The 27,623-nt window shown below is 41.9% G+C and overlaps 1 protein-coding gene across 1 annotated transcript in view; it reads left to right on the top strand.

Moving 5' to 3' along the window:
- Positions 1-27,623, top strand: part of itga8 (integrin, alpha 8) — a 42,794-nt gene that overhangs the window by 9,193 nt on the left and 5,978 nt on the right. Inside the window, exons 7-25 of the mRNA XM_044360001.1 lie at positions 583-708; positions 875-919; positions 2,478-2,521; positions 4,049-4,105; positions 4,198-4,250; positions 4,345-4,550; positions 7,416-7,613; positions 12,211-12,256; positions 12,405-12,512; positions 16,804-16,859; positions 17,304-17,461; positions 17,586-17,723; positions 18,643-18,710; positions 19,223-19,370; positions 20,120-20,212; positions 23,336-23,415; positions 23,914-23,994; positions 25,292-25,397; positions 26,557-26,715. Coding sequence (XP_044215936.1) covers positions 583-708; positions 875-919; positions 2,478-2,521; positions 4,049-4,105; positions 4,198-4,250; positions 4,345-4,550; positions 7,416-7,613; positions 12,211-12,256; positions 12,405-12,512; positions 16,804-16,859; positions 17,304-17,461; positions 17,586-17,723; positions 18,643-18,710; positions 19,223-19,370; positions 20,120-20,212; positions 23,336-23,415; positions 23,914-23,994; positions 25,292-25,397; positions 26,557-26,715 — 1,970 coding nt within the window. The remainder of the gene's footprint in view (positions 1-582; positions 709-874; positions 920-2,477; positions 2,522-4,048; positions 4,106-4,197; positions 4,251-4,344; positions 4,551-7,415; positions 7,614-12,210; positions 12,257-12,404; positions 12,513-16,803; positions 16,860-17,303; positions 17,462-17,585; positions 17,724-18,642; positions 18,711-19,222; positions 19,371-20,119; positions 20,213-23,335; positions 23,416-23,913; positions 23,995-25,291; positions 25,398-26,556; positions 26,716-27,623) is intronic.

The following is a 27,623-nucleotide window of genomic DNA, read 5'->3' as shown; positions in this document are numbered from 1 at the left end:
TGTTAATGAGTTGATATAGTGATGTGTTATTCTGAGAGATAAACTCATAGCACAGTGTCAGAGGAGGAGGAGAGGGAGGGGTTGGCAGAGGAGCTGGAGGGAGGGTTAAGAGGGCACATTTTCCTCGCTGTCAGCACACACACGCACACACACATTAAGGAGGATTTATGAAAGGTTGAGGGCGGCCGTAGATAAAATCATTTGTTTGTTTGACCTCTTGTTCAACAGCAGGGGAAGGATGTTGTTTGTGTGTGCACACCTATAATTCACAATCCTCACTGCAGAGAAGACAGATGTTTTCTTGAGACTTTTTAAGGAAGGATTTTTTTTCTAGCTATTTCCCTGCTAACGATGTGTTTTAGCTTTCCTCGGGGGAAGACTTTCGATGTTTTGTCGGCTCTGTGCATCTCTCATGTAGCGTGGTCCAGCTCCAGCAGGTTTTCTGTAGCAGAGTGCAGCAGTGCTCCCTCCATGAGGCCCGAGCTGAAACCGCTGTCCCGCTGTCCAAGAACAGATGTGACTCTCTCACCCTGGTTGTTTGTTTTTCTCTATCTATCTATCTGTGTGTGTGCGTGTGTGCAGGTCAGGTGATGACAGCGGGGATAGCCGAGATACTGAACGGCTACTCTTTGAAGGCAGTGCTGAGACGAGTTCCAGGAGAGAAACACACAGTTGCTGCTGAAGACACACACGACGACAGTTACCTTGGTAACACATACACACACACACACACAAAGACTCATACTCACAACCATGTTAACATAATCGTCACTAAACAATAATCATAACAATACATACATTGCACACACACAGCGCATTGTGTGCACAGTTAATGTCACCCATATGTCCTCATGTGCATCTGATTTCTCTTTAGGTTATTCTGTGGCAGTTGGAGAGTTTACAGGAGACTCTGAACAAGGTGAGAAAGCCAACAATTCATTACAACTAACCACATGCAGCACCAGAGGAATCCCTCATTGCACTAACAACATCAACAGCCACCCTGCAATGCCGTCTGAAACATACCGCGTGTCTGCAGTCTCTGTGCTCTCTGTACACTCTCAAGTCTGGACACCAGGAACACAGCAAGGGGTTGAGCGATAACGAGTGGACAGCTGGGTGACAGTGTCTGGATCTGAACTCAGAGGCAGTAATGAGAACCGTCTCTGTATGTCTGGGTCACGACCCTGAAGGGACAGGACTTTGGGAAGCACTGATATTGGGATTTCCTCTCCGCCATTTTCGACTGATTAGAATGATTAGTGGCAGACTCCACAGACCTCTTCAGGTCTCGAGTGGGTCCAGAGTCTGTTCTGGATATGATATAATAGGTGGAAAGAGACACAGGCATGCCACTCAGTATCATGTTATTAAAAAAACGTGCAGATGGGGAAAAGTGCCTTTGAGTTCATCTTTAAATCACTTATCAACGGAGTACTCAAAGAATAACAGAAGGCCACAGTAAATTAATAAAAGTTATGATTATTAGAAAAGTACTGCATATCATTTTATTTTTGTTAGTTACCTTATATTCACACTGTAGTGAGTTGCCAGCAGTGTAGCATTTTGATTCACATCTCCTTGCAAGCTTCAACTGTGGCAACTGGGAAGCTCATTTTCAGTGGGACACATATATAACATGCCATCGCTTTGTCAATAACACAAGAGAAGAAACACAAGCAATTTGAACAAAAAGCAGCTCTTGTATTGAAGACAATGTGAGGAAAACAAAATTTTGCCCAACCACATCCTTTATAAACCATTTTTTATTGCTTTCTCTTCAAACAACCACTCTGTTCTGCTTCTTTGTCACAAGCACGACACCCCCATCACCCCATGTCATTTCATCCTTAAGAACTTCCATTCATAATTTCCTGTCTATCAGAGTCTCTCTGATAATCACCATTTAGTGGGATCTTTACGGGACAACCTTGCGTTTACATACCCCCATACCAACCCTGCAAAGGCCCTGAACCCCCTCGGGCACAACACATGTCAGAGAGTCTTAAAGCGAGCCTTAAGAGGTTACACATGCCAGTTGGTGTGTTGTGTTGTGGTACGAAGCTTGTTTGCGGTCTTGTTCCCCAAGCCCTCTTCAGACTGGAGAACTGGTCGTAACTGGAAGTTCTAAGTGAAGATGGAGCTGGGACGTACTGGTTTATAGGCTCGTGGTTGAGTCCGTTGGGAAGAGATTGAGGGCAGGAAGTAGGGGAACTCTGTCTTCTCTCTCTGGGAGGGTCCCTCAGATTGTCCCTACGTGTTCACGGCACCACACTCATCAATCAATACATGAGCAGAGCCTGAGCACCCAATCACTCAGTGTGTTCTCAGCAACGCTCGGCTGTTCTGACAGGGTGGGCTGGGTAGGGAATTTATGGGTTTGACAAACCTCTGTTGAGCCCCTTCTTTCTTTATAAGTCTTCCTCACACATACCCACATGCTAATTTGAGTCTTTCTTTGTTTTCATGTTTCCCAGAGCTGATAGCTGGAGTCCCAAGAGGAGCACAGAATTTTGGATATGTGAGTACGGACAGACAAACAAATCAAAAAAAAAAAGGCACACATGTTTGTTTGCTCATTCAGCAGCAATAGGGTGACAAATTCAAGTAAAAACCTGAATAAATGAGGGGTCACAGATTGATGAAAATGATGCAAATCATTTGACATGGTTTTCACCAGTTCTGAACCCAACTGAACACCTACAGGAGATTAAGCAGCGCTCTCCACCATCATCATCAAAATACCAAATGAGGGAAAATCTTTTGGAATGTTCATCCCTCCTGTAGAGTTCCAGTAACTTGTAGAATTCGCAGATGCTTAAGAGTATTAAAGCTATTTGGGCAAATAGTGGTGATTCAACACCTTATTAGGACACATTATGTTGTTTTTTCCTTTAATTTGTCAACCATTTTTATGACTCATAAACCTGAAAACACTTTGTCGGAGTGAGAAAGAGAAAGTCTGAAAGTGCAGACACACAAGCACACGATATAGTCTGCTTGGTTCATCTGCTTTCAGTGTTTCATATAGGATTACAGCCTTTACTGTACGTAACACATCAATGTATGTATCAACACAGCTATGACAGATACAGTATGTGCCTCTATGCTAAACTGCAGTGTGTTCTCTTATGGGAACGTATCTCCGGGGCTGACTGTGTCAATCCTCCCTAATGACACACAGCTTCCGTTGCATGTGGAGGGCGGTGACCCCACCTAACCCCACTAACCCTTCTCCACACACACACAACCCCTAACCCTAACCTGCAGCGCAACCGCAGGACTCACCACAACGCGCACACACTCTGCAACAGTGTGTGTTTTATGTCTGGACATTGTAGCTGGTGCGAGAATGCTCCTTTCTGTACAGTCAGTGCACTGTATGTGTGATAGAGGAGGGGGCCTGTAGCTCACAGTAGGAGGAGTGTTGTAAGGGATGCAGGTAGGCCATGTTACAGGTCTGGCTCTGGAATAGCCGTCAGGCCTGATCAGGTTTCTTTTGTGACCAATCTGACAACTCAGAGCACATGAAAGTTAACATTCAAGCTAGTGATTCAATATTTGTGTTTACACATCCTCATCTGTCTGTGTTCTCAAGTCTATCCCCATTTAGTGTGTCTTTGAAACATCTGTGATTGGGTCAACTTGTATCCTCCCGCATGTGTGCGTGCATGCGTGCATGCGTGTGTACGTTTAGCCCCCGGCTGTCTCCATGTGGTTGTTATTTTAGGTCTTATGAAGGAATTCTCAGCCTCCCCCCTCCGTCTCTCCCCACGACCAGGGTTAGTATGGGGGGAAGGAGAGAAAGATGAGGGGGAAAATGGTAAAGGCACAAAGAGGATGATGGTGGGGGAGGGCAGGGAAAAGAAAGAGGTTTGAGTTGAATAAAAGCTTTTTTATGCGGTTTCTGACTTTTTTCCCGCATTCTTCATGTGCCTGGTTGTCAGACTGCTTGGCCATGTTTACTCCTGGTATGCTGTTAGGACAAAACCTGGTGTTTTATTAGTTGTGCTGTATTGTATCTAACAGTCTTATCTGCTTGTTTTAGGTGGCAATGATCAACTCCACCAATCTGACCTTCATTCAGAACTTCACAGGGGAACAGGTAGGAGCATCAACACATCCCTGTCACTCATGTTCTCATGCTCTCATGTTACTGATGTTAACACTCATGTTCCTTTCTTGTCTGTCCCTCAGATGGCCTCCTATTTTGGCTACTCAGTGGCTGTCACTGATCTGAATGGAGATGGGTAAGTAGAAAACCTCCCTGTCACTCTTTAGACATACACCCTTGCTGTGTCTCTTTCTGTCTCTGACCACTGAAACTGCATGTTGTGTCTTCAGGACGGACGACGTGCTGGTTGGAGCACCCCTCTACATGGAGAGAGAGATGGAGAGCAAGCCCAGGGAGGTGGGGAGGGTGTACCTGTACCTGCAGATGGCCCCGCTCACTTTCTCCAAACCTGTCGCCCTCACCGGCACACACATCTTTGGACGCTTCGGCACAGCAATAGCACCCCTGGGAGACGTCAACCAGGATGGATACAATGGTATGCTGAGAGGGGTGAAGGAGAAGATTGGAAAAGAAAAGATTAAACAAAAATTGAGCCAGGCGAAAGTAATCTGATCAACAAAAATATGCAAGATCAGAGAGACCACAGAGAGAAAAAGAGAAGGGAAAAGATATGAAGATAAAGGAAAATTAACAAAATCCTTTCATATATTTTGTGGCAGTGCATGAACCTCTTTCCACTGCACTATACCAGACCTTGTGTCCATCCATATGCAGCTGTTTTTTTCAGGTTGTGCGCAATGACAGACAATGACAGACAAATCTTTTTCTGTGTTTCCTGTACTGTGTGGACTGTTTTGTCTCTGTTTTGTCTCTGAAATCCCATCAGATGCTCCTGGTTGAGAAAACCTAAAGCTCTTCAGCCAATCAGGAAGTGCGGCGATGAAAGGTTGTCTGTGTGAACTTGTTTCCTCCTGTGATGATCAGGGTTAAAACCATGTGTACGTGTGCGTGTGTATGTGTGTGCGTTGAAGTTATTTTTAACTCTCCAGATGTGCCCTGAGATAAAATCATCTGGGAGTTTCTGTCCTGCAGCCCAGAGTTCATTCCTCTTCTATGTGTTTGTTTTATCCTCACATTGATTGGACAAAGACACACATGCACACACACACACGCACACACACACACACACACACGCAAACCATGCAGCCTGCAGCCCAAATGCTCCACAGAACTCAGGCCTGCAGAGTGCTGCCTTAAAAATGAATGAATGGATACACATCTGGTCCTCGTATGGCATCAATCCCACTGATTTATGCTTTATTTATTCATGGACAGCGTGTGTTAATGTGTGTCCCACCCTGTTAAACCCTTTAACCATCGGATCAATAACTAGTGGATCAATACTAAAGCTTTCTCTGGCCAAAAACATAAATCACATCAGGCTGTCTGTCAGGATGTGACAGTCTCTGAGGGGTGGTGATGTAGCCTGAGAGTAGATGGAGCCTCTCTGTGACAAGCAGAGACTTGTTGAGAGTTAATCTAATGAGGACACGTCCATGTCTGTGCATGATTTCATTATTCGACATTACATTATAGAGTCACCATGGAAACGTTGTGATCGGGGTTTTCAGCAGCTTCTCTTTGCTAATGTCAAACCGCTGTGTGCGAGTATACCTGTGCCCCTTTTTGCGTCTGTGCATAATCATTGGCAGATCCCTTTTCTCTCTGCGATGACACCGAGCCTCTTCCTCCTCCCTTAGCAGAGAACTCATCACTCTGTTTCCAAATTATTCATAAAAGCATAACCATACCCTCTCATCTCCATGGTGTTGAGTGTCAGCTATTGAAACCTTACAATTTAGTTAATTTAATTTGCCATGTGGTTCTCTTGGTTTTTTTTATTTTATCAACCAACACTGGTGTTCTGTCACCATTGCTTGAGTGTCAGTTTGTTTCTGTCTGTGAGTAAAAGTCTCTTATAGTGTTGATCTCGGTGATCACAGTGGGTGTTCCACAGTGTGCTGTGGATATCTGCGTTGTGTGAGATGCTGTTGAGCAATGCCCATGAGTGACTTTCACATTATTTGAGGACATTTTTAAGTGAGATGTTTGTTCTTTTTACACAGCTATTCTGCTATGTACACATACCCACACATAGACATACAGAGTCACACACACACACAGGCTCATATATACACTTGCATACACACATGGTTGCATTTATCTTCTCTACCCCACAATCTGCTTCATGTGGAACTAGTTGTTTAGGCTGAGAGAGAGGGGGTCCGGAGACAAACAGGATGTCTAGAGGTGTTTGGACAGTACAGTACTGAAGGATACTGTTGTGTAGGACAGTGCAAATAGGCATGGATGTTAAGAGGTTAACAGATATTTTCATTGTATAGTGAAACAACGACTTTTCAGATCAGGACAGGTGCTTGCAGTATGCTACTGTTATATATTTATGTTTTCTTTGTGTGGGTGCTCTGTTGTTCCACTACTAAATATGCTTATTGCCTTTTTGCCAAGATGTGAAGATCGATACCACAATTGTTTTTAGACTGGAAGCAAGGGGAAACAGCTAACCCGGCTCTGTCTAAAGTTTTTTTTTAAAAAAGACCTTTAGATATTATTATCATGTTAATATCTTGTTTGTTTAATCCGTACACAAACAGGAATGGTCTGAGTTTATGGGGAGTTGCCGAAACAAGTTTTGTTTCCTTTTCAGAATGTGTCTCTCATTCTGTTTAGGGCTTTGGTTATTGTTAGGCATCACAGAGGAAACTGATTGGGATCGGGGATAAGTCCGGGCTCAGGTTAAGGTAAGACTAAACACAAATTGATGGGGAGACAAACTTCGACAGAACAGTGACTTCCTTAGGATGCTGGTCGACTAGCTGTTTCCTCCTGCTCCCAGTCTTTATACTAAGCTAAGCTAAATGGCTGTAGCTTCATATTTAACATACAAACATGAGAGTGATCTTGATGTTCACATCTCGCTCTGGGTAACAAAGCAAATAAGCATGTTTGCCAAAATGCGCAATTCCTTTAAGACACAAATTTGTTGCTAGACTGCCCTGTAACTTTTTGCCACTTGCTATTATAACATGAGATTTAACCAAACGTTGCCCATGTGGAGGACAATACTGAGTGACCAAGAATTAGAGCAATGACCTAAATAGTGCCCAAAAGATGGAGAGAGTACATAGTTAAACGAGTGGAAATTCAAGAAAAAAGTAATTGACCATGTTGACATGGTCCCCCTGTGCAGGTAAAGGAAGGTCAAGCTCTTTTTCTTCTTCTGTCTTCCCCTCTACCTGTATGTTTTCCTTTGCTTCTGCCTCAGAGGGGCCTTAACCTTGCTGATGTCTAAACCATGCACATATGTGTCATCCCTCAGACGTGGCGGTGGGCTGTCCATTCGGAGGAGAGGAGCGTGGAGGCAGAGTATTGATCTTTAATGGTAACAGAGACGTAGCCACGCAAGGCCTGACGCTGAGCCAAGAGCTGAGAGCAGCCTGGACCCCTAGTGGCAGCTTGCCTGGATATGGATTTACTCTTAGAGGAGGCCAAGACCTGGACAACAATCAGTACCCTGGTAAACACTCACACTCAAGTCAATCCTTCTTTATTCATCTGTGATTTCAGCTCAACTCCCCACGTTATAATCAAATTTTTTCCTCTGACTTGCATTCCTTCACTTCTCCACTTTCCTTCCAGCTCCTCTCATTTCAGCCTCCCTCTTCTTCATTCTTGACCTTTCATCATCCTCCCCTTTGCACTCCTCCACTACCATCCCCATGTTCTCCTGTACTTGCTTTCCTCCTCTTCTCTGGTAAAGTCATCAGTCAGTTGAAGGGGGTATAGGGATGAGTGCCAATGGACTACTGCCGCATCCATTCTTCAGGGATTTACAGTACTCAAGGAGGAGAGTAAACATAAGATTGAGAGAAAGAAAGAAGTATAATAATACATTATCCTCATGTTCAGTCTGCCAGACATTCGAGCCTCATCCCATATTCCTAAAACCATGAGCAGACAAAGCAGTATTCAATCAAATTACATGCAGCAACTCCCTACTTTATGTGCTACCTACTTACTTTACCAGACACCTTAACCTTTTCATGTCACAGGATTTCAGAATCTGAAATACAACTGAGGATTTTTTATATGAGTGTGAAGCCGTTTATTCACACACACACACACACACACACACACACACACACACACACACACACACACACACACACACACACACACACACACACACACACACACACACACATTAAGTTCTGAAAAAATCCATTTGAAACAAAGCAGGTCTGTAAAGCCACTGTTTTACTACTTTATTTTCTCCCCAATTTGGAACCACTCTGCTCTCAGAATTACTCTAGTTTTGTGCTTCCACAGATTAGGCTGAAACAGAATTTGTTTAGTTTTATCTTTTCTTTTCTTTTCTTTTCTTTTCTTTTCTTTTCTTTTCTTTTCTTTTCTTTTCTTTTCTTTTCTTTTTCTTTTCTTTTCTTTTCTTTTCTTTTCTTTTCTTTTCTTTTCTTTTCTTTTCTTTTCTTTTCTTTTATTCGCTCCCACTTCCTTTCCCTTTTTCTTTTTCATTCTGCTATAATAACATATTTCTTCACTCCACAAACAGGATATCAAGGGAAATACACACACATAAATACACACAGGTTCACGTGTGGCTTGTGATCAGTTTCACTGGCAGCGAGAGAGTGTGTGTTGAGTGTGTGCCAGGCTCCAGGTCAAAGCCAGACCCTTTGCAGACCCACTGCAAATCAGAGATCCTGAATTAAAAACACTATACAGTAAATACACACACAGGGGCTACAGGTTGAGTTGAAACTCAGGCTGGCGGAGGCCCTTTGGGAGGAGGAAGTAGAGTAGAAACTCTGGGTGGCAGAACTTCCAGCCAACACACACACAGACACACACCGTGTACTGTATAAACACGCGCACAAACGTGCTGTGCACTGCTTGTGTCGTCTGTCATTAGAGAGTTGGCCGACGGAAGTGAGACGCACACACATGGTGTGTCGTTAGTGGGGTAGTAAAGTCACACTGTTCAAAGGAGCCAGAGATGTTTGATCAGCCTTATGAGAGGACTGAACAGGCGTCTGGGAGGCCTGCTAGAGCTGCCATATGCTCCCATCAGCGTTAAACGTCATTACTCTACTGCAGGAACACAAAGAGAAGGAAGGAGGATGATTAAGCGCCGCTTTTAGCTTCACTGGACTTTTTCCTCTAAAGATTATGTCATATATTTGTGTTTTTATTCCATAGTTTACAGTGGGAAACTAAAGAAGTATGCAAAAAATGAAAAAACAGGCAGTGCAGGAACTAAAATGACACACACACTTAAGGTCTACTGTTCAGAATTAAGCTTAATTAAACTACGACATACCATATAAGCAGCACCGAGTTCATGTTTCACTGATGCTGAAGCCTGAAGTTAAGGTTAGGGTCAGCTGTATATCGGAAGAGGGTCAGATTCCCTCAGGGTGCATTTTAGGTGCAGGCAAGGGGTCAAAGGTCAAAAACTGACAACGTTTTGCCTGTCAATCACACCAGCTTGCTGAGAGTTACAGAGAGACATGTCAGGGTCGTCGATTTTGATGTGTGTGATGGTGAGGGGTCATTAGGTCAGTCATTTGGTTGGTAAGTAGGTGTCAAATTTATGACTGGGCTCCATGCCTACTCGTATACTGGATTTATTTTGTCTTTTTTCAGCCCACAATCTCAGAAAAAGTAGACCAGATTTGTACCGTTTTCTTGTCTTTAAGCAATACTTTTTCATACATTTATGGTGAAATTTTTGGCAAGATTCTTATTCTTCAGAAGTATAGTTATGTTCCCCCAAATGACCAAAATACACCTTTAAGTAAAACATTTTATATTTGGCAATTCTGAGAAAATCCTGCCCAATTTGGAATGGCCAAGTACTCATTTCCTGCATTGTGAAAATATACTGTTTTCTTTTTTTGTTTTGTCTATGTATAAATGCTAGAAAGTTATTGAATAGCCCTAAAATCCCACACAGACTCCAAAGAATGAAGAAATCTTCCGTTTCTGTCTTAAAACCTCCTCCTTTTCCACTGAGCGCCATTGACCTTTGACATTCCGTGGAGGCCAGTCCCCTGCAGCCTAACAAGCAGCCAGGGCAGGCAGCCAGTGACAGCTTGACAGTCTGTCTAAACTCTGGATGGAGGCCGTGTTTTCACAGCCCAAGACGGACACCATCAGCTAGAGCAGCTCAGTTACAGAGAGTATACCTGCACGTAGACCAGTCATCACTGAGTGAAGTGTACGTGCTGTGTGTCAGCCCGTTGGTGTGTGTGTCTGCATGTACGCACACACAAACTTCAAATCAACAGTGGCAGGCACGCTTTCCTGTGTGTAAGGAAATGGGATTGACATAGAAAGGAAAGTGGGCCGTTATTTGATTTAGCCCTCGGTGCAGCCATGCGTGCACACACACTAACACACACTTAACCCCCAAAGGTGCCCTATCCTCAAATCAGACTCATGTCATGCAGTAGTTTTGTGAGTTGGGATAAGGAGGACAGACAACCACTGTATCCAATATGTATACCTACTTATGGCAGGAGTGGAGTTAGATTTCCAGGTTACACAACTCCAACAGCGAGATGGACAAAGGAATTTGGAAAGGGAGTGAGGTGGTCCCTCTGTGTCTCTCTCGCCATCTGTTGAAAACACACCTTGCTTCTAATGGCTTTCACAGATTGCGGTTTAAAGGCCAAGTGCACAATCCTCTGCCCTCCTTTTTTTACCTATCCTATTCCCCCCTCCTCTTTCTCATGCACTCTTTTTTTCCCCTTCTCCATACCTCTCCAACTGCCCCACAAAAGCCACATCTTGAGGTCCTTTCTCGTCGCAGGCTTTCCGATACAGTATGCACACACACAGCCACACATAGCGACATAGAGCACCCTGGGGGGAAGAGGGACAGGGCCTAAATGTTTAATGTTGTGGTTTCAGGGGGACTCACTGACTGCAGCCAAAGGCAGAAACAGATGTGCCTCTCTCAGATTCAATTAGTCCCCTTCTTCTCAAATACACGGGAGAGGAAAGACACACCAAATGACAAGCAAAGTCTACAAGAGTACACTTCCACTAGCTAGGTCCAGTATCCTCCTGCAGCAGGTTACCGCAGCATTTTCCACTGGTTGCTCCTTCTAGTGCTGGAATTATTAGTTGATTAATCACTCAGTTAACCGACAGAAAATGATTTGATAGTAATTCAAAACATTCACTGGTTCCAACTTCTTAAATGTGAAAATTTGATGCTTTTCTGAGATATAAGTCAGAAGAAAACAGGCAATTTGAAGAATTGTGATGGGCATTTTTCACTATTTTCTAATATTTTATAGACCAAACAATTAATCAGTTAATTGTATAAATAAAGAACATATTAATTTATAATGAAAATAGTTATTAGGTGCCTCTCCCTGAGCAGCATGAGGTTAGTCCATCTTTTTTAGGATCTCATAACTTAGTTTGGCTGCATCTGGCAGTGGTGGCTTTTATCCATTAAGTGCCTCTCTACAGTTTCAGATTGTTTTAATCAGCACTTGTATATGTGCATGTGTGTGTCTGTGCCTTTGTCTATGTGCGGCTTTCGTTGGTATGTGTCCCCCAACCACAGCCATAAAATACGAGCTCTATTGGGAGCCAATTAAAAGTGTGCGTTCATCACAAAACCCATGAAAACAAATAGAAATCACATATAGATGAGATCTGTTGCTGCTTACAATTAGGAGCTGTTGCTATGCTATGCAGGCTGTTGAGAAACTTTGTTGTTTAGCTGGAATGCAGCGTGGGGTCCCTGTCTCATGGCAGCATACACACACATGTATGAATGCACAATGAACAAATCAACGCATGTTCTGTTTATGAATTTAGTCTGAAGCAGGTCATGTGTGAAAGGAAAAGAAAGGAAAAGCTTAGTTATATCAGAATGTTCATGCAATATCACTGTGTGCACGCATGTGTGTGTGTGTGTTTGTGTGTATGTGTGTGTGTGTGTGTGTGTGTGTGTTAAACGTGAGAAGTCTGTGTTTGATGAAGATTGCTGGAGACCTTGAAATCAGTCCCATCTGTGGCATTCTTTGAAGCTCTCTGTTTCCCGTCTCTCCCTCTTTCTCTCTCTCTCTCTGCAGATCTGATCGTGGGGGCTTTTGGTGCAAGCGAGGTGTCTGTGTACAGGTAAGAATGTACAAGGTGTTCTGTGTTTGTCAAATGCTTTTTAAGCTTGTTTATCAAAACTGTGAAACTCCATTTCCTGAAACTCCATGATACTCCCAAGTTCTTTTACCTGCATTAAATTGTGTTATGTATGTGTGTTTGCGTGTAGGGCCCGATCTGTAGTGTCTGTGGAGGCTGCAATGGTCCTGACTCCCAGAATCCTCAACCCCGATGACCGACAGTGTCACCTGCCACAGACAGATATCATGGTTACCTGGTAAGAACAGCATGCTTAGATACTCTCAGTTCCATACTAAATATTAACACTATACAGTGTTCAACATATACCAGACGTTCCCATTACATAAATCTCTGCTTGCGCTGGTTAATCCTTACCTGTGTACAAATCAAAACCAATATGGCCTGCACTCTCACAAGGATTAGGATGGTATTGGGCAAAAAGGCTTTTTAACAATAGAAGAGCTGATTACTGTGAATGCAAGTCAAAGGATGTGACTAAAAGATGTGGGAAGCAGCGGTCTTGGTTAATGTATTTGCTCCTGAATTACTTATTATTAATTTAATTGGATATTTTCTATACTCTTTTGTAGAGTGTGACAGTTGTCTTAGGTTGTTGTTAACATTTATTGTTATAATAATGTTTTAATGCTGCCTTCTTGGCCAGGTCTATCTTGAAAATAAGATTTCAATCTCAACACCTGGTTAAATAAAGGGAAATAAAAAAGATCAAATGTACTTATCTTGTTACTATAATCTTTTTCTCCATTTAGTGTCCAAGAAATGAATACATAGCTTATGATACAAAACATTAACCAGCTGACAAATGCTTTGGAACACTGCTGACAATTAAACAAGCAAAATGTTTTCCCAACAAATTTATACTTTTGTTTTCTGAGATGTTCCTCCTGCTCTCCACCACAGTCCACAACTTGTTGTAATTTTTTCCAGCTGTGTGTAGCTCCACTCCAGTTTGGTATTGCATTGTGGGACAATAGCGATCATCAATGTCACCACACTCAAAAAATGAGAAAAATGAAAAGTGACATCTTAATTTTTTATACTTAATTTCATCCTTTTTCTAGTGTAAACGCTCTACATACTCAGTTGTAATTCACTTGTAGTATGGAACATCGAAACTATCCCAGTGTGTGTGTGCAGGTGAATAAATGATTAATGAGCTCCACTGCTGCAATAAGCCCCAGATTTGTACCAGAAATCCTACTGCTTATACTGTATCATAAAATGGTATGCAGTATAGAGTATACACAATCACAAATCACACACGCTCTGACAGATGTGACAAATATTTCACCCCTGTACTCTAGACGTCTGCCATCAGCCAAGGTCTGTGTGTCTGTGTGTCTAATGCAATAATTTAACTGCACACTGAAAAAGCATACCATACTCATATAACCTGGAAATACAGATTTATGGGACTCTGCAATTATTTTAAACTGTATAATTCTATTTTGATTATATTATTGTTTCTGCGGGTAGCATACTCGCTTTGAACAATCTGGGGGTGAGTTTAGTCGAGGAGAACGAGTGTAAAAGCTCCTGCTGCTTCGCCACAGTCTATTGTTGGTCCTAACTTATTGGGGCTGGAGCCGCTGTAGGACTCTTTGGACCAGAGAAGTGTGTTCGACTAGTTGCCATTACGGTGTCTGTGTGTGTGTAGTGGTGTGTGAGTGTTGGCAGCGGCTGAAAAGGGAATGGGGTTTGGATTAGATTGACTAAAAGCCCTAAACTGTGGAATTCTGTCAAAACAAAACTCAGCTTATTCAAATAAACCGCCATAAAGTTTTGGTCGGAGGTATGGAATCGGATAGGCCATAGGACACACAAGATACACTCATGCAGAGAGTCAAACAGCAGCTCGCAGAATTAAGGGATGTTTTAGGGGTGAAGATTTTGGACATTGCAGTTGTTTCTCTGCAGTGAGAGAGGAAGGAAGCCCCAGTTTGTGCCTCTCGTGTATTACAACATTCAAATCACAAGGCTAAGCCTCTGATTTTCTGCGATCTTTGAAAAAGGGGGTCGTTTAACAACACTTTTCTTAATTCCCAGAATCCTCAGACGCTTTTAACCATCTGGATGAAAAAAAATATTCTGTCCGTTGTATGATGAAAAAAAGATTTATAACCATCTTTCCAAGATGCAACTATATTTCCTGATCCAGACAAAGAGATTAGCCCAGAAATTACATATTTCCTTGCTGAATTTGTATAAAATGAATCAAAATTAAACATTTTATTATCAATTATACTGGTATGTGTTGAAGTTTTCCAATATTTTACGTAGCTACATAGCTTTAGCGTCTCCCAGCTCATTCTTTTTGGCTCACAACTTTAAGGTTCTGCTTTAGTCTCACTGCTCTCATAGTCATTTTTGGCCACATAGGGCTGTTTTTTAGTTAAAAAAAAAAAAAAATCTGTGAAAACTGACTCTATGCTGCCCACGCAAACAGAAGACAGATAAAGTGAACACGGGGGAGCATTTAGCAGCTAAAGAATCAGACATTTCCCTGGCTGAAACAGAAGTAAAAGGAGAGTGAATATTGAACTTAAAGTCATCAGTTGGCCAGACACATGACTTCAACTGAATGCCAATGTTGCTCTTTACCTACTGTATGTGCAAACAGGCAACTGTATGCTAACATGTCTGCCATAAAAGGCAATAAGAAGCCCTGTGATTTGAATGTAATGATAATACATAAAAGGGAGGATGAAGGAGTGGAGGAAAAGGAGGGACAGCTACTTAATGACCAGTCTTAAATTGAACGTTCTTTCTCATTAAGTGGATCCAGGGTTGTGAAGGAAGGGATGTATATGTGTGTATATTTGCAAGGAGGGTTAGCGAGTAGTGTGTAGGGTGGTGGAGCACAGATGCATTTAAAGGAAAATTACACAAAATAATGACTAACCAAGCACCAGCGCTGTTGTCAGTAAAATGGGGGTCATTTCCGTGCTGCATACATTTAAGTTTGACGCACAGTGCTTATTAGAGTCACACTTGAGCACACCCATCCAAAAATACGAAACACACATGCTTACATGCAACACATATTAAACACGCATGAAACCACCTGGAGAATTCAAAATGACTTAGGGTAGCAATTTTTAAAATAGAAACCTGCACTTTATCACACACACACCCTCCCCTACACACACACACACACATATATATATAAACTCACATCTGCATCACACTCATTTAATGCAGGGAAACTAGCTCATCATTACTGTGTCATCTAATGGGGATCCTAATTATTAACAAACACACAAGCATCCACAACATCTGCGTTTTGGTTGTTAGGGTTTGTGAACTGAAACCAAACAAACAATAATCACATAAAGTCATTTACCTCATGCCTCATATTGTTCGGTCTTCAGCGGATAATCAGGAGCGTTACGTCTGTGAGCTCCCTAGGATTAGTGGATAGGCTATTAACAGTGCTGAGCTCCCTGTGTGGGAGTCAGTCTTCCTGTTCTTGATTAAAGAGGTGATAAGACACACATACACACACATACATTCATAAACACATAAATAGAGGAAATGCAGAATTGTTTCCCAGTCTCCCATGTCTGTGTATCTAATGGAGGGGCTCACAGGGCCCCCAGCAGGATTTCCCACTGACCCCTGGGGCGCAGGAAGGAATAAATTCCTATTGGCAGTGGAGGGGATCAAATTAGTTAGATAGTTATTTAGATGGCTAGTTTGTTAATTGTATAGTTATTTTTTAAAGATTTTGTCATGCATTTACAGGGAGACTGTGGTTGAAACATGCTTAATCAATGAGTTAATACAATCTTTGGAGCTTAGTTCTTCTTAAGAAGTCACTGGAATGACCAGCACCTAATTTTTGGTGCTTATGCTGATTATATATTTAAATATATATTTAAATATATCCCTGCCTGCATGTGCTTACAAGACACTATAAATTAATATAAACCACAAGTTTTAAAATGATGCTACAAAAAGTCTGAAAACAAATAAAACACACAACTCACATAATCAGATTTTCATGTCCACAGTAAAATTTATAAACCACTAATATATGTGGTTGCAACTCGCAAGAGAAATCACACAAAAGACTAATTAAATAATCAATCTTGACATTTTTTCCAAGCTTCTGAGACAAAGTTAGCTAACTTGAAGACATCCAAATTAAACAACACACCAGAGTATTTCAGGGGTTTCCCAAACCATTTAATGAGAAACTGAATGTGGTGGTTAGTTGCAACACTCAGCATAGCCACACTTAGACATACATGTGCCCTTATTATTTGTCAGCAGAAAGATTAATGAAAGGAGCATTATGGTATCATGAATTGGCCAATATTTTAGGGGACAAGGCTCCAGTGAGCATTGGACCCCAAATGCTGGCAGTCATGTATTTTCTTCACTTTGTCAGTATGGATGTGAGCTGATAGACAACTGGGTTGTCTTAATAATGTGCTGATCTTTTACAACATGCTAACAGTTATCAAAACCTTCTCCCTCTTTTTTGTCTAACTCTCCATCCTCCATATATTCTCTTCCTCCAGTCTCAAAGTGGATGTGTGTGCGGCAGTGAGCGGTGTGGGGATCCCCAGCTCTGTAGGTAAGCAGCTGCACACGATGTGGTGGGAAAGAGAGGCAAAAGGGAAAAGCACAGTGGGTGGGTCAGTAGTCAGAGCCAGCTCTTTCGAACATCACGTCGGTATTTTCTGCTGAGACACGGCTGCTCTGCCACGCTGATCAGAGGAACAAAGGAAGGAGGGAGGGTGGGAACAGGAATAGGAGTGGCAGACACAGACAGTGGAGGTGTGAAGTACATTGTTTCCACTGTCAAATAATGCTCTGTAGAGTAACACTCCTACAAATGGCTCCTTACAATAACAGAAAGTCACATATGCACACACAGGCACTCACAGCAATTGGACCATGTGGATTCAATAGTTAAAGAATGTCTGTTTGGCTGTATGTTCCTATTCATACTCATGGTCATTACACTCATCTTTTCCTGCATCCTTCTCTACCTCTCCATCATCCCCTATCTCCTCAGACCTGAAAGCACAGCTGCAGCTGGATTGGTTGAAAGGCACCAGGGGCGGAGTTAAGAGAGTTCTCTTCCTGGATACCCAGCAGCCTCATCACACAGGGCTCCTAAGACTGGGTCACAATCGTCCACGTGCATGCCTGAGCTATACCATTTACCTGAGAGTGAGCAAATCTCACAGTACACACACATATAAACACAGATTAATGAGCTTTGCATACAGTGTTGTGTGTCAGACAAAGCTGACTAACTGGATTTTTCTTCCCTCTTTCTGTCATTTCTTCCTAGGAGGAGGATGAGTTCAGGGACAAATTAACTCCCATCTCACTGGCTCTGAACTACAGCTTGGCTTCTCCTCCTGCTCCTCGCGGCCAAGACCTCCCACCTGTTCTCAACCACTACAGCAGCACCTTCCTCCAAGAGCATGTGGGTATATGCACTGTATATGCAGACACAAGCCAAGTTTGCCTCTGCCAACCTGATCCTATGTTATATTTCAGTCACTCTGTCTTTAATGGAAAAACAGACGTGTTCTCCTTAGACACAGAAAGGCTTTCTCACAAATAAAAAAATAATCCTCCTTAACCTTTTATTCGATATCAAGCTCAACTTTGCCTTTTCCCACAACAGGGTAGACGAACGTGGGCGATCAACTCAGACCTTTTTTCCCAGCTAACTACAGATCAAACAGTTATAAGATAAAGAACTTACTTGGCTAATCAGACTTAGGCAATGCAAAAGAAAAAAAATGAAGAAAGGGCTTGTTGTACACCAAAAACACCTTAAAACTTCTTGGTTATTATTTGTCTAACAAGCAAGACAAAAAAAATAAGCAAAACACATTGCTCACTCTTCCACTTGCAGAAAGTGTTAAAGTACCAAAAAGTTTTAAGTTTATCCAGAGTTTTTGATGTGTACCAAGCCCTTTCTTCATCCTTGATTTCAATGCTGAACTGTATTAATGCACAATCATGGATCATATCATATCACTCAGGAAACGGTTTTTGAGAGTAATTTTTCACTTGACACACACAGATTGAGAAATGGGCATAAGGAGCTTTTTTTTTTTTTATCACAAATGCCATTTTAAAATAACTAAATCCATCCTCAGCCTAAAGCTGGGTGCATCAAAACAGCCCATTACCAACCCACACACACCTAACCTCATTCTGCTGCCCAAAACCTTGATAGCAGAACTCCAGTGTACATAAATGTGTCTGTATGTATACAACACCTGCATCCTGGTGTGTCCCAGTTTTTTCTATTTTTAGTTCAATGATGATGATGATGTCCAGTGTACATTTCCTCGTGACAATCTCCCCCTCTGTGCCCTTCTTCCTCTCAGGCCTACATTCTCCTGGACTGCGGTGATGACAATATTTGCATCCCTGACCTTCAGCTCTCTGCCAGCATGTAAGACTGACACGGTCACATCCTCTGATCTCAACCTGTAAATACTTGACACTTCAGGCAGACAAACACAGATACACATGCACACAGCTAAACCAAAGAAACTATGTCTGTCATTCCTCATACAATGAGCAAAGTTTACACTGAAGTTGCTCACATCATAGTTCCATTTACCATGTGGTGTGTGTATGTGGGTATGTGAATGAGCATGCTCTCTATAGTGTTTCCAGCTGTACGATATCTCCATGGCAGCGTTATACAAACATCCTGTCACCCTCTACTGACTGACGCACACTTTCTTACACGCGCACACACCGGGGTCACGGGTATTGCATTCCATGCAGCTGCACATGAATCAAAAGTCCAATCCCAGAAATTAAATGTTACAAAAAAAACACAGGAGAGGATGCAACTGCAGCAAAGTACTTCATATTCTGTGTTCACTACATGACTGAAAGGATGTATTTCCTCTGTCCACTGTTCTCTCTGTAAATAAAACACACACACACTCACAGGGACCGCTCAGAGCTGGTGATTGGAGATGACAATCTGGTCATGTTGACCATCAGTGCAGTGAACCAAGGAGAGGGAGCCTACGAGACAGAGCTCCACACGCTGATACCACCAGAGGCCGACTACATTGGATTGGAGCGTAGAGTTGAGGTAAACACACACCCACACACACTGCATACAAATTGGCCTGAAATCAATTAGTCTGGTTTGATGTTAGGAGTCAGTAGGGTGGATACTGATAATTGACATTTAGGACTGAAGCACTTGTCTTATCACGATTGAAGCATGTGCCAATTGACCATATGAAATGAGGAAGTAAGCGATTTGAGGCTGCGGTTACAGTATGACATCACATCCTGTTGTGTCTCATCGGTGTGTTTTTGTTTTGAGTGATTAAGGCAAGGCTATCGGCAGGGTATGCTTTACTGGCAACAGCCCAAAAGCCCCTATTATGATTTACAAGCTACATTAGTGACCACGGAAATGGATAGGGTCAAATGCTGTGTGTGTGCGTGTGTGTGTGTGTGTGTATGTGCGTGTGTGTGCGTGTGTGTGTGTGTGTGTGTGTGTGTGTGTGTGTGTGTGTTTATGTCTGTGTGTGTTTGCACTCTTGTGTGCACTAATGAGTGTGTAATGGAGCAGTTTAATTGATGAGGTTGTTACTGTCAGAGCATTCATCACTCTTCCTCTGCTGCCCTCCATCTCTTTTTCACTCCCTCTCTCCCTTCCCCCTTTGATGGTGTTATACTTCCCTCCCTTGTTCTTCCTTTCCTCTTGACTCTCGCTGCTCCCTATTTGTCACTTTCATTCACTTTATCATGTCATCTTATTCACTTTTCTTGTCTTTTCCTCTCTTTTCTTTTTCATTTCGCATCATCTCCTCTCCTCTCTTCTCCTAGTCGCTGTCTCAGTTAAACTGCGAGTACAAGATGGTCAATGAGTCACGGATGGTTGTGTGTGACCTCGGGAATCCGATGGTGGCTGGGACGGAGGTGAGTTATCACACACAAAAGCACGCAAGCACACTTTTCTCTGAAACATCCTTTCAAACGTCCAAGTTAAGAAGCTGCGAGTGTTACTCGTCAGGTTTAATTCACGCTGATTGATGGTTTCCAATGATTACTGATCATCACCTTGACCCTCATTCCACACTCTGACTCCCTTGACTATGCGTCAGACTAAATGTGTGTGTGCCTAAGTATGCATCGGTGTATAATAATAATAATCCATTTAGCTCATAGACGGCTGACACATGCAGGAAGCCAAGGCTTTGTAAAGTAAAGAGTGGTCCTTTCCGACATGAAATTCAACCATGTTGGTGTATGCGTACCACAAAGCATGTGACATGTGCTTCAGTGTACGTGTGTGTGTGTGTGTGTGTGAAGTATTACTGTGAATGTAGGATCTTACTAAAGGTGTCAAGGCCGGCACAGAGGTGTGTTTGAGCTCTGGAGGTGACACATGGCATTCTGATAAATCAATTATGTGGTCATGTTTCACTGTTGGGGGAGGAGAGCATAACAAGGCATGTGAAGGGGACAAGAGGCATGTGTTTGTGTGTGTGTATGTGTGTGTGTGTGTGCGCTCTCCAGCCGTCCAGATGTTTCCCATATTTAACTCTACCCTTGCCCCGTTGGACGCTCAGGAATCTGTGAGCTTATGCAGAACATACTTCCATGTACCCCATACAGACTCTGGTGATATTGTGCAACTAAATAGTTCTCATCACCGGAGTTCATTCCTTGTGCCTCATGACACAGCTGTAGTGCGTCACTGTGCAGGGTGATCAGAGTAGGAAGTACTTCAAGGCCTCAAGGAAAGCTGGCTGTGGCTTCAATTTTTGTGCCCATCTGCTGGCCTGCATCCCCCTCTTGTTTCCCTTTCTTTCTTTGTCTTCTTTTCAGTTCAGTTAGCTTTAGAAGATTTAAGCAAAATTCAAGCACAAAGCAAGTTTTAGTGGCAATTATGGTTTGATGCCAACTAGAAACCACAAGTTTATTTAAATAAACAATGTTTCAATCCCAGTCCGATCTTCATTCAGTCAAAAAAATTTGACTCTTTTAACTAGGGCTGCAACTAATGATTATTTTCATTATTGATTAATTTGGAGATTATTTTCTCCATTAATCGATTAATTGTTTTGTCTATAAAATGTCAGAAAACAATAAAAAAAATGCAGGTTATCATATCTTATAGCCCAACCAGATGCCTTCAAATGTCTTTGTTGTGTTTGTTTTGTCTGATCAGTCCAAAATCCAAAGATATTCAATTTACTTTCCTGTTAAACACATAAACGTTTCAAACCCCTCCATTTGACAAGTTGCAATTACCAAATTCATGGCATTTTTCCTTAAAAAATTACTAAAACAATTATATGATTATCAAAATAGTAAATTTTCTGTTGATCGACTAATCAATTAATTGACAATTGTAGCAGCTGTACTTTTAACCCAATGAAGATCTGACTAGTACCCTTGAAACGTCCATTTAAATAAACGTGTGCTTTGGAGTCAGTTTGCAGGTTTAACTTTTTTCATTGATGCTGCGATTCCATAGCGTCGCACCTACCTGTGAGGAGTGTAAAATTACACTTCTTTTATAGAAATCAATAATAATAACATTCAAGTATGGCTGAGGGATAATTCAATATCATTGTCTGTCTACTTTTAGTGAAATCCAATTGCAAGGATATGATTATATTGTGTTATCATTTTACAAAACAATGCATAATATGATTGAAAACAAAAAACAAGAACTGAGTTTTTGCTGTACACGTGAAGAGTTTGGTTGGTGATGTATAACATTGGGACAGTGTTTGGTATGAAACACTCCCTGTAGGCTTGAAAGGAACTGCAACAGAGGTCGGCTTGAATTCTTATTGGTTGCCATGAATTCCGATGGCGACAAGTCTTCATGGCTGTCAAAAAGTATCAAAACATCCTCAAAAAGTCCCCAAACCACTACTTCAACACAACCCACTTCTCAGTATTGTTCCAAACAATCAGCGTCTTGCCAGAATATTGCTAATTAAAAAAATATGTCTTCCGTCAGAGCTTTATGGGGGGAATTAGCACAACACAGAAGCCATATTGTGCCATATTGTGACAAGAGAATAATTGTTTGGAATATATTTACTGTACAGATGGACAACAAAGAATTTGACTACATGGCAAGAGTGCTTTGAGAAAGTTTTTCTGGATGTTTTGATTATTTTCCTCCACCGTGAAAATATGCAATCCATTGTAACCAACATGGATTCAAGCTGACCCCAGTTGTTGGTCTCTCTGAAGAACAAAACTACAAACTTTTAACAGCCACATTTCGAGCCTTGGGTAGAGTGTTGGATGTTTACAAAACAGATTTAATGACTTTAAGACACATAGTCGGCTTCTTTGCCTTTTCCGACTTTTGATGGAACCTCCTCCTCCCCTGTCTGCAGCGGGGAGTATCAGAGCTGATAGTGACGTCCTCTCCCTGACCGACTCACAATCATTTGCTCTCCATCTCTTTAGATCTTCCCTGCCTGGCTCTTCTCCTCCAGTCTCGCTAATGTGTCCCATAAAGACGGCCTGACTTTGTAGTCCCCCACCCACCACCACCACCAACCCTCCTCCCGCCTCTTGAAGTGTTACTGCGAGTCTGCATGCTGTCATTTCCCTCTCAGGACCATATGTTTGACCTGTTGTTCAGTAGATCTCATATTCATGTACACACACACTGTTGTCGTACAGTCGATGATGAACTAAATCTTCCATGTGTTTTGAGTTAGCCTGGAGGACAGGGGATTTAAATCGGGGAGAGACAAGGAACTTAAATGCAGCTTTTAAGTGTGTGTCTGTGTGTGTAGTCTGGATTTTCTCAGATTTTAGATTTCTGCTGTTGTCAACACATACACACACAGAACTGAACTTCTGCCTATGTCACAACAGAAGAAGATCTAGTTAGGGGTTTTTCTGCCTCTTACTGGACACTTTGACACATGTTGTGGCCTTTGATGTGCAGACCCATCGCCCTTCTCTTTCTTTTCTCTCTGTCATCTCTCTTTAACTGTCCTCCTCTTTTTTCTGTCACATGTTTTTTATATACGTTCTCTGGTTTTGCGTTTTCTCTCCCAGCTGTCTGTTGGTTTGCGGTTCTCTGTCCAAAGGCTGGAAAATGCCGGACCAAGGATAAGCTTTGAGCTACAGATCCACAGGTGACACACCCACCCACACTCAAAGCTCACACACACTCACACACCCACACAAAGAGCTGTTTGTATTTCCTCTAAGCCATGTAAATAAGTTCTGTGTCTGTCCTGATCCTGTCACTGTCTGTGGTTTGATGGAAATAACCGCAGAGACAGAACAAGACAGATGGCCCAGAGGAACACCAGAGAGGAGACGAACTCTACACAACATGTCCACTGTTTGCTTCATTGTAGTGACTTTGATAAATCACATCATGAGACACACACATACTGTTAAATATGGGCCAGGGATTTTTTTTCAAGACAATTGAACATAAAAATACAGCTTTATTATGCGCTTTCCTGAGCCTTTGCTGTCACTCATGTTGTATCGCAGCTTTCAACACGCATGCCATTCACCAGACATTATGTTAAATTCAGTTAAATTCACAGTCAGTGTGGTTTGTGTTTAATTTTATGCCTTTAAACTGACTGTGACTAAACTCACTGTGATTCTCTCCACAGCTCCAACAAAGATAACTCTGACAGCAACCTAGTCACTTTGAATCTGTCCATCGTTGCCAAAGCTCAACTCGATTTACGTGGGTGAGTCTAGCATCCTTGCATGTGAGAGTATGGCGTCTTCTCTGAGAAACAGTGACAAAAATTCTTTGTTGTTGTGTTTGGTACCCAGAGATTCTACTGATCTGGTTTCAGTCTGAACTTTTTGGTGTTTGAAGAATATTATTGCTCCTTTTGTATTGTTTAAATTTGTGGATTCTGTTTATATACAGATGGAAAACAGCATGAAAACACATTTCTAGAAATAAATTTGAACTGATCATGTACACATGGGATACTTATGAGCCTTTGACATGTTCACGGATGCCCATATGCCTGCTGACACACACACGAACACACATATACACTTCAAAGCTTGGAGTCTTGCATGTCGTTGTTTGGGTGTGGTCAGCTATACACACAAACACAGGAGGACCTGGGATGAGAGAGACGAGGACATACAAGTTCCTGTGTTTGTGTTGTGACTGTGACCTGCTTCAGCTGTGTCCATTTTAGCATTTTATTTTTTTGCGTTTTAAAATCTAACTCACTGTTGTTATAATACACAGTGATAACATGTAGTTACTGGAACACAATCGTGTATAAAAGTATACAAATTTTACAGAGTAATAAGACTGTGATTGTCTCTTACACCCATTTGAAAATCACACCAGTGGATTTGGGGAGTTGGGGTAGTCAGGGGGCATGGCTCTTTGCTAGTTCAGTAGCACATTCATTTACCTTGTTACCACATGCTAACTGTTATAGGTAACATATTTTCCACCTAAATTGGCAAATACATTTTCCCACTAAGGTCAGGCTACCTCAAAATCTTCGTTATGACATTATCAAATTGGGCAGAGTCAGTTTTGCAGTAGTTAAATTTCCAAACCAGGTCTAGTTGACTACAGCATTAACTGTAAAAATGACATATATAGTGCTGATTGTCAACATGCAGTGAATATGAATGTGTTGACAGCTCAAAAACAGGTGTGCAATCTTACCATTATACTCACTACCCATATCTACATTACTTTAAAAGAGTTACTGGCCACTGTAGTTATTCATTGTCTCTGTTCTGGCCATGACAGTCCTTTTTTTATGTAAAAAATTTACTCCACAGTTCAACTAGAGCTAATTTGTGACTTCAGTAATCTGAGTTAGCTAAATCAAACAGGTATTTTCCAAAGTTATTGTCCTTTTAGAATGAAGTTTTTACTTTGTGAATTGCTGAGCCATGGTGGTGTTGCGTGTATGACTGACAAAAATCCAAACCTTTATTTTCACATGTATATTGTGTGAATCATAAGCGTAGGTGACTGAGCTATTCTCCTCCCTACAGGGTGTCTCATCCCTCTCAGGTGGTGCTGCCATTCCCACGCTGGGAACCGAAAGACAAGCCTGTCAAAGAGGACGATGTGGGACCACAAGTAACGCATATCTATGAGGTAAATGCACTCCTTTGCATCGAAAGAAAGCGGATGTGCCGAGTCTGCTGCGATGAGGAAGGAAAAATGTGTATTCAAAGATGTGGAAGTATTGGGCTGTGTGGTTTTGTTTGTGTTGTTGTTGGTCAGAAAACATGTCTACTGTACATGCGGCCTGTTAAGATAAAAAGAGTGTGGAAAGTTGTTAATTAGGCTACAGCAAGAGGGGGGCTCTGTAGGTGAAGTAAACAGTAACACACACACACACATGCGCGCGTGCACACACACACACACATAGTAAAACCAGTAGCTCTATAAAGAATTGAGGTCTGGCTGATCAAAGGTTTCCAGCACAGGAGTTAATTACTGCTGTGAAGGCGGGAAAGAGAGAGAAAGAGGGAAAACAGGGAAGGGAACACGGGAGAAAGGCAAGAAGCAAGGAGGAAGGGAGGGTTGTTCTTAAGACTGGACATAGACTAATGAGTGATAATTGTTGAGAGGGAAAACAAGGTCAAACAGAGGTAGAGACAAATAGACAGAAGGAGGGAGGATGGCAGACAGACTGGCGGCAGTTTACAATAGGGGTATGAGTGTGTGTGTGTGCTGTACATGTGATTGCTTTTTGTTTTTAAGGGACGGCAGCTTCATTGAACCGGAGTGCAGCAGTGTCTGGCCTGTCCTGCAGCTGATAATGATTTTCATTTGCGGTTCTTTTCCCAGTTGGCAGCTGCTTCTAGTTAGAGAGGACAGAGTTTTTGCTCTCGCAGAATTCCTGCCCCGCAGCACCAGGATCATGTCCTGTTTGGATGACTTGCTTCAGTGTTAATGACCACATGTGTGTGTGTGTGTGAGAGAGAGAAAGAACACAGATCAGTGTGAAAAAAAGAGGATTTATTAAACTGATGGTTCATTTAAGCTCATAATTCATTTATCCTAATTTTAATGCAGAATGATGAGCCAGGTGATGCTGTGGGTTTTACTTGTCTCTTGTTTCAGTCCCCAGTGCCTGAAAGGCTGAGTTAGTATTATCTTAAGTAAAACACAGGTGGCCTGTGTCATCATCCCACAGTTATGATAACCTAATTATAGCCTCAGTCACTTGAGACCTACTAATAAGACAGAGGAGAGCAAAAAACTGACAACTTTCTTTTTTTTTTTCTTTATTTCTCTCCGTCTCCAGCTCCATAACTCTGGTCCCAGCAGTATTCGGGAAGCTGAGCTTCAGGTAGGCTGGCCTTCCCGTTTCCGTGACGAGAACCTGCTGTATGCCATGGAGATTCAAACTGACGGACCAATTAGCTGCCGGACGAACACCAGCCTCAACCCGCTTGGCCTTCAGGTAACACTAAAATATATGAACATATACAAGCTAATGCATGCAGACACATATTCAAAAACACATTTTGAAACGCTGGTATGTAATTAACATTCTGCCTGTGGCTGGAATGAATATGTCAACTTTTAATGTGTATACTGTGGAAAGCATTTAACACCAATTTACCTCATTTGCTCACAAAACATGCATATCTTCAAACCACCAAACCTATTGTGACTTCAAATTTTATTTATTATATCGCTAGTGGCTTATTTAAAACATAATTCTACCCGTTGGTCTGGCTGCTCTCCACATTCTTTGGCAGTTCGCTCAAAATGACGAGGATTGAGAATTGCGTTTACTAGCAGAAATTAGAGGTGGAGTAGTTTTTAATATCTATGATATCATCTGTAATCTGAGTAATTTAAAAAGAAAACATGCAGTCATTTCAAAAAGTGCACAATTATGTCTGAATGTGAAATGCTACAAGCCGCAATCATCTATGATAACAAAATTTGTCAAATATACAGCACATGAAGCACCAAGGTCACATTTTTCTTTCTTTTCCACATGTTCTTAATAATTTGCTTAATGCCAGTTCCACATGTCCACCAGTGTCCCTGTTAATCTTTATGTTTGCCTGAGGACACTATCGACCACCGTGATCAATACACACAGAGTCAGCAGAATCATTTTTCACCTGAAAGTGAGGAGTGTTATTTCAAGAGTATACGTGTATAAAACTGTATGCTATTTTCTTCAAATTCCCTCCATCCAATTAATCAAGTAACTGATTGTTGGAAAATCTATTGATTGACTATTTTGATATTCATTTGATTGCTCAGGTAATTTGTTAAGTAAGAATAAAAAATATTTGCAATATACTATCAATACTTTTGGCAATTCTCTTAGATGTTACTTTAGGCTTTGGT

The sequence above is a fragment of the Thunnus albacares genome, chromosome 8, assembly GCF_914725855.1.
Source record: "Thunnus albacares chromosome 8, fThuAlb1.1, whole genome shotgun sequence".
NCBI classification, from domain to species: domain Eukaryota; kingdom Metazoa; phylum Chordata; class Actinopteri; order Scombriformes; family Scombridae; genus Thunnus; species Thunnus albacares.
The sequence above is the reverse complement of the archived record's forward strand: the minus strand, read 5'-3'. Positions and strand labels throughout refer to the sequence as shown.